At 32.0% G+C, this 12464-nt stretch overlaps 1 protein-coding gene across 1 annotated transcript; it reads right to left on the bottom strand.

Moving 5' to 3' along the window:
• Window positions 1-206: 206 nt before the first annotated feature.
• Window positions 207-11736, bottom strand: LOC134687966 (von Willebrand factor A domain-containing protein 2-like). Its single transcript, XM_063548432.1, has 11 exons — window positions 11663-11736; window positions 9620-9687; window positions 8184-8741; window positions 7409-7444; window positions 6891-6992; window positions 5972-6090; window positions 4513-4530; window positions 2061-2168; window positions 1173-1190; window positions 689-793; window positions 207-316 (listed from the first exon to the last, which is right to left on the bottom strand). The coding sequence occupies exons 1-11, from the start codon at window positions 11671-11673 to the stop codon at window positions 275-277; spliced, it is 1185 nt and encodes a 394-aa protein (XP_063404502.1). The 5' UTR covers window positions 11674-11736; the 3' UTR covers window positions 207-274.
• Window positions 11737-12464: the final 728 nt, after the last annotated feature.

Genomic DNA, 12464 nt, shown 5'->3' with positions numbered 1-12464 from the left:
AAGTATTTTTCAATGTATCCACAGGGAATACAACCTCAGTCTTGAGAGACTGGTGATTAATGTGTAGGAATTACTAAGACTACTTCACCAAACAATATATGTGAAATTCCATGGTTACATATTTCTTCTTTTTGTCTATCATAAAACATGCCTTGTGTATATTGACATTTTTAGATATTAATATTTAATAAAAAAAAAAAAAGACATTTCACTGTCTCTGCAAATTTTATTTTGAATAAGATTTGGATCCTGCACCATTCGTTTCATCATCCTATTACAGCAGGGATAGGAATCCAGGTAGTTGAGATGGTTTGTCCTATTATGAAAAAATAAAATAAGAAAAAACTAAAGAAAACAGAAAACATACATAGATAAGCATACTTTGTACATGTATGAACACGATTCAACGTGTTGAATTATCCGCTACTATTCAGAAAATTTAAGCTTTATGACTAATATAACCCGTCAGTGTCTCACTTTTTGCAATAAAGTATAATTTATAATAGAGTTCCTTAAGAAATTCAGTAGTAACAAGGAAGTGGTTAACATAGGAGATTTTTGCAGTTTTATGCGGAATTCACAGGAAAATTGTCACTGAGAAAAACAGAAGTTTCTGCCTATAAAAGTGTACATACGAACTCATTCCAATATCACAATTTATATAGTTCTAAACAAAAAAGATATTAACCACTGCAAGTCTGTCCGTTATAGCCTGCGGCACAATCGCAGAAAAATCCTTGATTGTTCTCAAAACATCTTCCATTATTTTGACAAGGATGACTGGCACAAAACCCTACAGATAAATATTAAATATTTTAAAACATATGAAATACCATCTACATACATAACATTAATTGATAATGATTTATTATACATTGTGTTGTCTTCGATGTCGAACTTTTTCATATAAATATATATGATATTATCTTTTATAATAAAAAAAATATTCTGAAACTAACTATAAAGACGTATGTTCTTTTATCACACAAAAGACATGAACGGACGTTGGCATTTTTATACAATATTAAACATTACGGTGTCATTACAGATTAAGTGATGACTATCGTCGCAAAACAAGAATATTCTACATGTGAAAACTAAATGTTTTATTTTATTTGAAATGTGATCTCAGTAAACTTAACTGTGTCGTGTGTCTATGTGAATTTACATACCAGGTTGGGCTGTCGGGGCTGAAATAGATAAGATGCACCAGTTATAAGCAATATTGGAATATCATTTATCCAAAAGGGAAAAACTGTCAGAAACCAACAACTACAGAGGCACCTGAACTCCAAAACGGACCAGAGTCAATTAGTAGCCGTCTACTGTTATGCAGACAGAACCCACAGTAAAACATTTATAACTCATTCATGACGATAATGACATGGAACAGAACACGATTGATTATATTCAAGATGAGACGGTTATTGTAGTATTTAGTTGATACATGTACACAGAAATATAGTATCGGTCAACCAATTCATGAAGGTCACCGTTCAACACGTGAAGTATCAATTCAAGTCGTTATTACTTATTATATTGTTTGGGATGGTTTTTTTTAAAACGATTTGAGTACAACCTCTCAATGATTCTCAAGTTCATCGAAGTGAAGAGTAACGTTCGAATATATACTTTGGCGGATGAGGCGCGTGCCTAGCGTACCAGTATAAATCTTAAAACCTTTCATGAGTTAATTCAACGCTTTAAACGATATATTGTACAATGAATCTTGGCAGATAAATATGTTTCATTTGAGATTAAAGACTAATGCGTAATACACAAAAAATATTCTTAAAAATCAGTCTCAGCAAATGTAGTAAGCTATCCTTAGATTACGAAAATATTGGAAAAGAAGAACTACTGTTAAAATTTGCGTGTACTTTACTTCTCTAACAAAGCAAAAAAAACGAAAATACCAGACTTCGGGGAATATTCAAAACGGAAAGTCCGTAATCAAATGACAAAAAAGCTTAAGTACTTCAAACGGTCACATTTTATATATTTTCATCCTTCATTTTTACAAGATTTTACCTTTTGGCGTGAAGAATAAAAGTTCTTACCAGTTTGACAGTTTTTGCCACTGTAACCATTACTGCACTTACACACATAGTCAGCGGCATTCGCAAAACAAGTCCCACCATTCTGACATGGAGCTGTACTGCAGCTATCTATTACAAATGTTATTAGTTATTGTACTGTTACACCACTGTTCAGATTGAGCACTCACAGAGATGTTTAAACTTACCACATTCTGTGTGTATCTGTCGAAAGTCGGGAACTCATAATTCGATGGTTGCCTTTGGATGCTGTCTGTCATATTTGTTCTTCTTTCACACATGTTCTATCGGTTTAAGAATAAACCAGGCAGTCGGATTTCTATTTTCATTTGTTTATAAATTTTCATACCAGAGTCTTTCATAACTTACTACACATAATTAGTTTGGTTACTCTTCAATACCGCACGATGACCTTCAGTTGTTGACAAATGTCTCATTGACAATCATTCTACATCTCCATATTTTCATATTGCACATTTTAGCATTTATGTATATATACTTACCCTTCGTACATTGGATCTGGGTTTTTTTCAAGAATAGACACATTCTTACTCTATTAGGTTACAATATGCTGATATATACACACAACAACGAAAGGTTAGATAAGAATTGAATAAAGCACTTCATAACTGAGCTCCTGTCCATGGACGGGATAGAAGACCTAGTTTTGTATGCAGCACACTTCATTCCAAAGTCATTCCAAAAATTGGGCGACAAAGCCTAAATGCAGATTAACTGTTAAAAGTTAAAGAAAGAACTAACCGAACTCCATGGAAAATACAACACGGAAAGTCCCTTGCAAAATGGTACTTATGTAGAAAGTGGTGGATAAAACCTAGTTTGACATCTAGCCAAACCTTTCACTTGTATGACCTATAGATGTATGAAAAGTTAAAGTTGTATGTTTATAACTGTATAGTATACCAACACAAAATCAATAGCCGTTATCACGTGTCGAATCATTTAATTTGCGTCAACATTAATTTTCCTTTGTTCAGACCTCATAAATGGATTGAAAAGATACAATTTAAGGTAACAAACAAAAACTGAATTTGAAATAAAGATGAAGACGGTGTATGTAAAAGGGTAAGCATCGCCCATCATGTGATTCCTCACTCAGTCAAATTATTACAATCAGGAATGACACGAAGCTGGTAAAAGAACAGATCAGACAAATATCTTAACTTAATATCAACAACTTGTCGCACGAGAGTGAAACCAATTTCATGAAATTGTCCGTAAAACTTATGCAGTGTTGCAATTTTCCTCAGTCTTACTCGTAAGCCTTGGTTTTATCTTGCAATGAAATGTTACTGATTTACTCCATTTTAGGTTGTATTTAAAATGTGACTGCACTTTTCAATTTGTTATTACTTGTAGAAAAAAAATGGTTACATTATATGTGAGATTTAAGTTACTGTATTTTAATTTACAAAATTTCTAGGAATTGAACGAATGTTAAGATATTAAATTTCTGAAGAAATAATTATGATAACCCTAACACATTTACTGGTATGCAAACTATGTTTACAAACTGGCTTCAAAGAAATACGATAAGGTGAGTTTCTATCGTTAATTAGTTCTTGACATCTTTATCAATTGAGTTTTGTACTTTTATTGATTTCAGTAACAACATATTTTATTTTTTTTTACATATTTTTTATGTCATTTCGGTTTCATTTTGTCCGTATTTATTTGATATTCATTTTTTTACAATATTTAAAAATACCATAACTTTAAAGAGGAAGAGGGAATTATTAAAAAATGTGTAAATAAGGTTTATAAATGTGTTATCATTTCAATAAAGGCAAACATAGAAGGCAGCAGAAGTCAACCGCTGTTCAAAGTCTTCGCAACAAAGTCATGGTCAATAATATCGATTTTGTTTTTTTCATATCAAACATTAAACTGTCATTTAGGGTTGACGCCACTTACGGTTAACGAAACGACCAGTGTCAAACATGTCACGTTTATTTAATTAAATCATTAATGATTAATAATAATAATGATAATTTTAAAGCATAGCAGAAAAACATAAAGGAGAACATACATAAATAAGGCCGTTAGTTTTTTATCGTTTGAATTGTTTTACATTGTCTTATCGAGGCCTTTTATAGCTGACTATGCGGTATGGGCTTTGGTCATGGTTTAATGCCGTACGGTTACCTATAGTTGTTAATGTTTGTGTCATTTTGGTCTTTTGTGGATAGTTATCTCATTGTCAATGATACCACATCTTCTTTTTTATATTGCATTCGAAATTCGACATTCACTGAACACATTTCTACGTATCAAACTATTTTCTGAACCTCACTAAAATTATGAAACTAAATGAAACAATTTTTTAACCCAAAAATTGTTAACGGCTAAACAGGTTTGTCCAATTTCTTATCTACCTTGCCCAAAATATTTACGATGAAAGTTACAACAAATGTGACAAAAAATCTGCACATACCTGGTGTTTGAGTAGTAGCTGAAATTATAAAAAAGGACTACCTTATATAATGAAACAGGTAAATCTAACTGTTAAAACAATGCTTTCATAACAGTCCCACAATAGAAAGTGAGATGTCTTCTTTCCAAGCCACACCCACCACCTTGTTGTGAATACTTGAATTAAAGTAAGTCTATTAGTTTCCAAAATTAAGGTATTGTTAAGTTTTGTTTTGACTTACAAGTACTCGTCTAAAGATGACCTTTAACAAGACATTTACGTATTGTTTAGTTTTGTTTTGATTTAATAAATACCCATTTAATGATGACCTTTTATAAGACATTTCGGTGAGAGACTACTAGAAATGTAATCCTGACATTGCTATGAGAGATATAAAAAAACCATTTAATTTCTTACTGCATTTTCTATATTTAAAACAAGATGGTAGCTACCATGCAAAATGTTTTATTTGTGTTTCACGTTTAGGAAAATGGTCAATATGTAAAGGATTGGGTTTTTGCGCACGTAAATTCGAAACCGTTCCTTTGTTATTTTGATGAGTCTGGTGTTGGTAATTGATGTAGTCTGTTGTTCTGTATAATATTTCTGGCAACTCTTGTTATATTTTTTTATGTCTTTTTGTAAATGCACTTAAGGCTTAGTTTGTAGCTCTATTTTTGTAAATTATTACTAATCTAGTTTATTTCTCAAACTATTTATGGAAAACAACTGTCATGTTCCTGACTTGTCAACTCAATTGGTAGTTATCAAAAATAGATAAAGCACTAAGAAGGTAAGTATATATATATATATATTTGAAATAGTCATTCTAGTTCTTAAAGAAAAGTACTGGTCACGTATGAATGATAGAAAGTTTACGTGTTATACAAATGGATTAATAAAGAATGGAAATGGGGAATGTGTCAAAGAGTAAAAATACACAACCACGGCCACCAATGGGTCTTCAACACATCGAGAAAATCCCTTACCCGGAGGTACTCTTCAGCTGGTCCCTTAACCAAATTCTGTACTAGTTCAAACAAACGGACGTCATGCTAAACTGTATAATACTAGTATTTAAATAAACTAAACTTTAAAAAAAAAATGACTAACAAAGGCCAGAAACTCCTGACTTGAGATAGGTGCTAAAATGCGGCGGGGTTAAACATGTTTAATGAGATCTCAACTTTCCTTATATACCTATAGCCAATGTAGATTATATAAACCAATAGCAATACATTGAAGTGCTATAGTATCAATCATAAAATTGTCAATTTATAACTTTCAAATATTTTGTTCACGCGCATCATTGAAGACTAATTGATTGTAGAAGGTATCTGGTGCAGAAAAATTAGTAACGCTTTGTTTTTGTACAATGAGAGTCAAGTGCTAGATCATAGAACGGGAACCTTCAATAAATAAAATTTGAGTATCCTGGCAAGCTATGGAATTATATCCTTTCCTGTCTTATCAAATGTACAATGATTTTACCTGTCTGGCAGTTTTTACCAAAGTATCCATTATTACATACACACACATAGTCTGCAACATTCTTGTAACATTTTCCTCCGTTCTGACACGGTGCACTACTGCATACATCTGTCTCATGAAAATGAATATATATTAAACAGATATCATAATTGTCTTGCTTTTACCATAATTTAGATCGATTTTTTACACTGTCCTTAAAAGAGGGACAGTCAAACTCATAAATCGAAAATAAACTGACAACGCCATGGACAAAAAAGACAAACAGACAAACAATAGAACACCACATATCACAACGCAACGTCAAATTAAAAAACAAAAAAAGAATTATGAAGGTTTTCTGCTTTTTCTGAATCTGAAATTTTAAATAAATTATGCAAAGTTAATACAGTTTATGATTAATTTGTTACACTAATTTCTTTTCTCTTGGAAGAAGCCTATGTTCTGTTGCAAGTAAATCTCTGAATTTACAGTAATTCGTTTAAATTTTAAAGTGGATCACAAAACAACATATGTAAGTCCTTGCTCGTGTATCCTCCGAAAACACATCAAGTATAATGTATCATAACAATTATTCAGCATAACACTATTTGAGTAAATAGATTTTAAACATGAGAAGCTGTTACTTATTACTTATTGTCACTTCTTAATGTTACCTGTTATATAGAAAGAAGTGTCCAAAACGCGACAAGCGGGAAACGTGTCAAGCAATTCAAAATGTAAACTTATAAGTATGTCTGTAATATCGAAACGAACTACTCTTTTACATGTATAATACACTAACGCGTCATTCGAGTTTAATTTTCTATGGCTAAACAAATCGGGTTTCTCCAACAATATTATGCCTTTTATACATGGAATAGTGATTATTGTGATTCCTATTCAATATTTTAGTATATTTTCTGTCGTACCTTTGTCACAGTTTTTGCCATTGTATCCTGTTTGGCAAAGGCATACATAACTTAAAGGATCATGGAAACATCGACCATGTACACACGGTGAACTAGAACAAGCTGGAAAGATTAAAAAGGAATTAGTTAATAAACTTAATTTATGTCATCAAATGCTCAAGCATCTCTTAACCTGAGACAACATTAATACCGAAATTTCTGACAAGTATGTTTGTTCACGGAGTTATTATCTATAGTATTTTTCGTACAAAATCTACATTTCAGTTAGTTGATTAGATTCAAGTATTTGTTATTTGAAACGTCAACTTCTGAAATAACTGTTTTATACATTAATATATGACACAAACTATTACATGTTTTGGATTTTTTTAAACTGAAATCGTGTATTTATTGATTTTTATCTCTACAGCACCCGGTGGATTAACTGGATATCAAATTAAAAATAACATAAAGAAATTCATAGACTTAATTGTTCTGTTGCTTCGCAGTCAATACTTAGATCTTTTTGCTTTACTTACAGTCTGTTTGTACTGTTGGTGGTGTCGTTGTTTGCACTGAAACAATAACATCCGTTATCGAATAAGTATAATAAGGAAATGTGGTATAATTGCCATGAAACAGCTATTGAACAAAACCCAAAGTACCGTATTAACATACCTCTGAATGAAAGCTAGAAAAAAACTAAAAAATATATACTTTTTAATATACATTGTAATATGTAATTATCATGTGGACAAAAATGAATCACATTTTTCTTCAAATAAGTGTTGTAAGCAATTGCCGCAGATGACAAAATAATCGTATCATATGCGATACACAAAACAGAAGATGCAAAACCCTAGTAACATTTTGAATTCAAACAGTTTTCACTCACATGCCTGCCTATTTATTCTCTAACCCATTATATATATCCCATTTAGGTAAACTTCTATTTTAATCATAAAAGATGCAACTGTTTAAGTGGGTAAATAAATAAAGGGGCTCTCGTATCTAATCCATTGGTAAAACTGCTGCTTACTTAGGTGGTCGTTTTGGCTGTGCTGGATGTATAAAAACACAGACACTCCGTTTCGAATAGAAATAAAAATCGTCACCCAGCAAAAAACGGGACGGCGTTTTTTGTAAGCAACTTTTCCGTAGACTACATGTTGCAAGGCAAGATTTCTGCCCTCTTCTTGTGGACATTTTCTTTCATTCATATAGGTCTGGCAACTTTGCCGCGAACCTTTTTGCTGATTTTTTGTGTGTGCAGAAATGTGTGTATCAAAATAAAAAAGTAACCTCTATACTTACTACCATTGCATGCTATTGGGTGGAGTTCAGTCTGTAGTGTGTGTAAAGCATGGTAGTCAGGAACGATAAACACATGATTTCTATCAGTTGCTATATGTGCGAGTTCGTTAATATCAATGCTGTTGCCTACTCCGATTGCGTAAACTGTCATGTATTGATGTAGTCTATTTGCTTCCTTTATTGTTGCATCAGCATTGTAAGAAAATCCGTCGGTTATAACCACTAGAAAATTAGGAACACTAGATCTATCGCCTTCTTGGAATGTAAAACCATTGTAAAAAATATGTCTGAGAGCAGAATCCGTGTTTGTACCTCCAGGTACATATTGTATATTGTTTATGGCTTGTCGTAAAGGTCCTTCAGAACTATAGTCATTTAAACTTATTTCTGTAGCAGCATTGAATGCATATCTGACTACACCCACTTGAACCTTGTTAGGTCCTATATGCACAGCCTGTGTAAAGTTTACAATGAATTGCTTTTCTGTGTTAAAATTTCCTCCAACGCTACCAGAGCTGTCAAGTAGGAATATGACATCTGCTGGCCTTGTGTCGCATCCTGGTGATAAAAAGGTTGGATGTTCCTATATATTTACAAGATATGTCATTGATTTGTATAATATAATGTTTGAAAAAGCTCAAATTATCTTTGAAGGAATCTATACGTTTGACAATGATCTTAAACATTGGGCACTAGCTACCTGGAGCATGTTAAACTCATTCTATGTGCCTGCCTCAATTCAGTAATTTGGTAGTTGTCGTTTGCTTGCTGTATGAATCATATTTGTATTTTGATAATGGTTTTGTACATAAATCAGGCCGTTGGTTTTCTCGTTGAATTGTTTAACATGTGTCAATACGTGGACGTTTAATGAGTATGTAGTATAGGGTTTACTCACTGTTTGGGACCGACCAATGGCATAGTGTCGCTTACTTCTACGTATTATACGAGTCTCTAATAGAAAGTTGTCTCATAGGCAATCATACCATATTATCTTGTTTTTATATCGTTCAGTGTTTATACAGAATAATATTCCTGAAGGGTTGATTTGTTTTATATATAACTGTATTTTTGTCGGCTTTAAAAATATTTGAGCGACCCTCATTAGTAGCTGAAAGGCTAGCTAAGGCCGTCGCAAATGAATACACATGTAAGTATAAACAAATACCATAGAATTTAATTAGTAAACTTGGTTTACTAAATTTTACCGTTAGTTTTCTCGTTTGAATTGTTTTACATTTGTCATTCGTGGCATTATTTTGCGGTTTGGGCTTTACTCACTGTTGAAAGCCGTACGGTGACCTATAGCTATTACTTTATGTAAAATTTGGTTTTTGTGAAGAATTGTCTCGTTGGCAATCATACCACATCATCTTTGTAATATATATGTATAGCTGTTATAAAATATTAATATAACAGTAAATATTTCTCTATACCTGTTATTAGTTGTTGAATACTCAAATGTATTCCAAATATGAAAATAACAAGGACTTGCAATTGGATTCTGAAAAAGAAGACAACAACCGCTAAATACAAAGATTGACGAAATTAATTTCTTTTATAGCTGCATATCATTGTTTGTATTAGCAAGGCATAATATAAACTGGCACACTACATGTATACATTTTTTACTTTGCAAATAATTCTGGATAGAGTGTTAGATATAACATTTTTTTTTAGGTTGAATAAAGTTTTAGATTAAAAAGATTTTTATGGTTTCTATTTATTATCACTTCTTGTATATGTTGTAGTTTCGTGTAATTCAAAATGAAAACTTGTTAAGGCGGAAGTGTGTTCACATTCTTCGAGTGCCTATCTTAAGTCATGAGATTTTAGTGAATACTGAAAAAAGAAGCAGTGGTATGATTGCCAATGAGACAACTAAATAAGTTATCGATGGCTGAAGTCTGTCATATTTATTGTTTATGCATAATATATCTGACTATACGCTTAAGGTTTTCTCATTATAGAATGCTGTACGATTACCTCTAGCTATTTCATCTCTGCATGGTGAATTGTTGACTTACATGTATAAACAAACATACAAAAACTTCTAATGTATACTAGTAACCGCCTTGGTGGTGTCTTAGTAGCATGTTCGCCTAGAGTACAAGGAGTCGTGTGCCCGAATCCCGGATGGTAAAATCAAAGACTAAGGAGTATATGTAGGAGCAAAGACTAGTCGGCTCGGACTCAGAATAATTTGTTCTGGTAGGGAGACATGTTTTCACGATCACTGTTGCAATGTGAACTAGCAACATGAAAATCTGATTCAGCTGCGTTTGTCAGCCTTGTATAAAGCGGGCTTATTATTCTTATGACATTAACAAGTCCTTATCCCCGCATATGCATTTAACTTGCCGATTGACGTTCAACAGCTAGTCTTCATTATTTTATATTTATATATTTGTTATTTGTGACTGTGTCGAATTTGGTCAGATTCTTGTTTCTAAAAGAATGCGTTGTCTTTTCTAATAATTTTTAAAATTCTCAGAGACAGATAACATTTTATGATTAAATTGCATCATTGTTGGAGTGACAACACTCACGATTTTTTTTTTATCAAAGTTACTGCGAGCAAACCAAACCTACATTTTGACTTGCCCCTTATTTAGCCATGTAGATAGATAAGAAATGATTTAAATTCGGACGAATTTATGAGGGAAATTTAAGTCTTTAACTTTGTAGTTGTTTGGCTTTCCAACAATTCTAATCTGAGCATCCTTGGTGAGTTAAGACGAAACTTTTGTAAGCTTGAATGGTACCTTTGAGAATTATTAGTTGTAGAAGAAACAGGTGTATGGGCAATTGTTTTGTAATGAGTTACTTTTCAGTTGATTTTTTTCTGGTAAAAGGGGGATAATCAAATTTGAATTATTTCCTATCTTCATTCCTTGTGCCTTACATGTATGAATAATAGGTCCGATACTTAAATTAAGTATTTCGAGACGTCTCTGATAGGGGGAGATACAATATCAAAGCATGCACGCAGAAACTGAAGGAAGCTAATACCCTGTTTGTGTGTGTTGTGTTGTTTGATAAGAGAGCGCTGCTAAAAAAGCATCTAAGTTCTTTGTGTTCAGAAGATTTCTTCGTATTATTTGTAATTTGACATTTAGCAACTTTATCCTTGTACTAAATATATATCTGTTTACAAATAATGTATTTCGACATTAAGGTTGTTACATCTTTAGTCTTTCATTCGTGTTATCGATAATTTTATTTGGTGTCACAATAACAGGAAACATATTTTTCGTATTATTCTTGGCCTTTTCTAGGAAATCATAATTCTTGTCTTAAGATGAAAGAAAATTAAAGAAAACATGATTCGATGATAACTTCCTTATTGTGTCGTAACCAATAGCGTGTTTTCCAGAGATTTTGACTACGAAAGGCAAAATAGAAATTGATTGCATGAATTATTATCTGTGAATGTCATAAGAAATAAGTGTTGATGATAATTATGTATTTGTACTTACTTTCTAAACATCTTTAAATAATCGACTACAATACCCTTACCCACTTCCCTTCCTTCAGACTTACGTATACATTGTTCTTCTTTCAACCAGGAAATCAGAGATAGATAGTGTAAAATGAACCTATTACTTGACCAATATTTACGTACGCTGTTAGGATAACATACTGTTGATAAGAACAAGGAATTCAGTATAGTTGTCTGGGATCTTTCTTTATCTTTTGTTCGTTTTAAAGTATTAAAAGTGTTTTTGTCTGCATTTATATCAGCAATTTACTACACTACAAACTAACAAATGATCATATCCAGTTCAGAAATCCTTCTGGATTAACTATGTTTATATAGGATTTATTACCTTCGCTGAATATAGAAATATGAAAATGTACTCAGTAACATTTTGTATAGTAATTAGGATAAATCAATTATTGATCATAATTAAACTGACGGAAGTCTTGTAATAAAGTTTATAACTACAGTTTAAATGAATTTCTGACTATGTTTACAAAAGTCGCTTCAGTTTTAACTTTTGGTCATCTATGATCAGAAATTTTTAATTAAGTACTAGTATATCATAATTAACGGTAAACACTTTTAATGTACATGTGTTTTATTTTCGAATTGTTGTATTACTTTGAATAACCATGATAACGGTGAACAAAATGATGAACACTAGAATCAAAACTTAGGTCAAATTATAATATTTTTATTTTCCCATAAATTTACTTAACGACAAACTTAAAAATGTTTACAAAAAAAAAAATCTGTAGTCCCTGTGTTTTTGAATAATGTATGTAGATAATTTTATA

This window comes from Mytilus trossulus, chromosome 10 (assembly GCF_036588685.1).
Source record: "Mytilus trossulus isolate FHL-02 chromosome 10, PNRI_Mtr1.1.1.hap1, whole genome shotgun sequence".
Taxonomy (NCBI): domain Eukaryota; kingdom Metazoa; phylum Mollusca; class Bivalvia; order Mytilida; family Mytilidae; genus Mytilus; species Mytilus trossulus.
The sequence above is the reverse complement of the archived record's forward strand: the minus strand, read 5'-3'. Positions and strand labels throughout refer to the sequence as shown.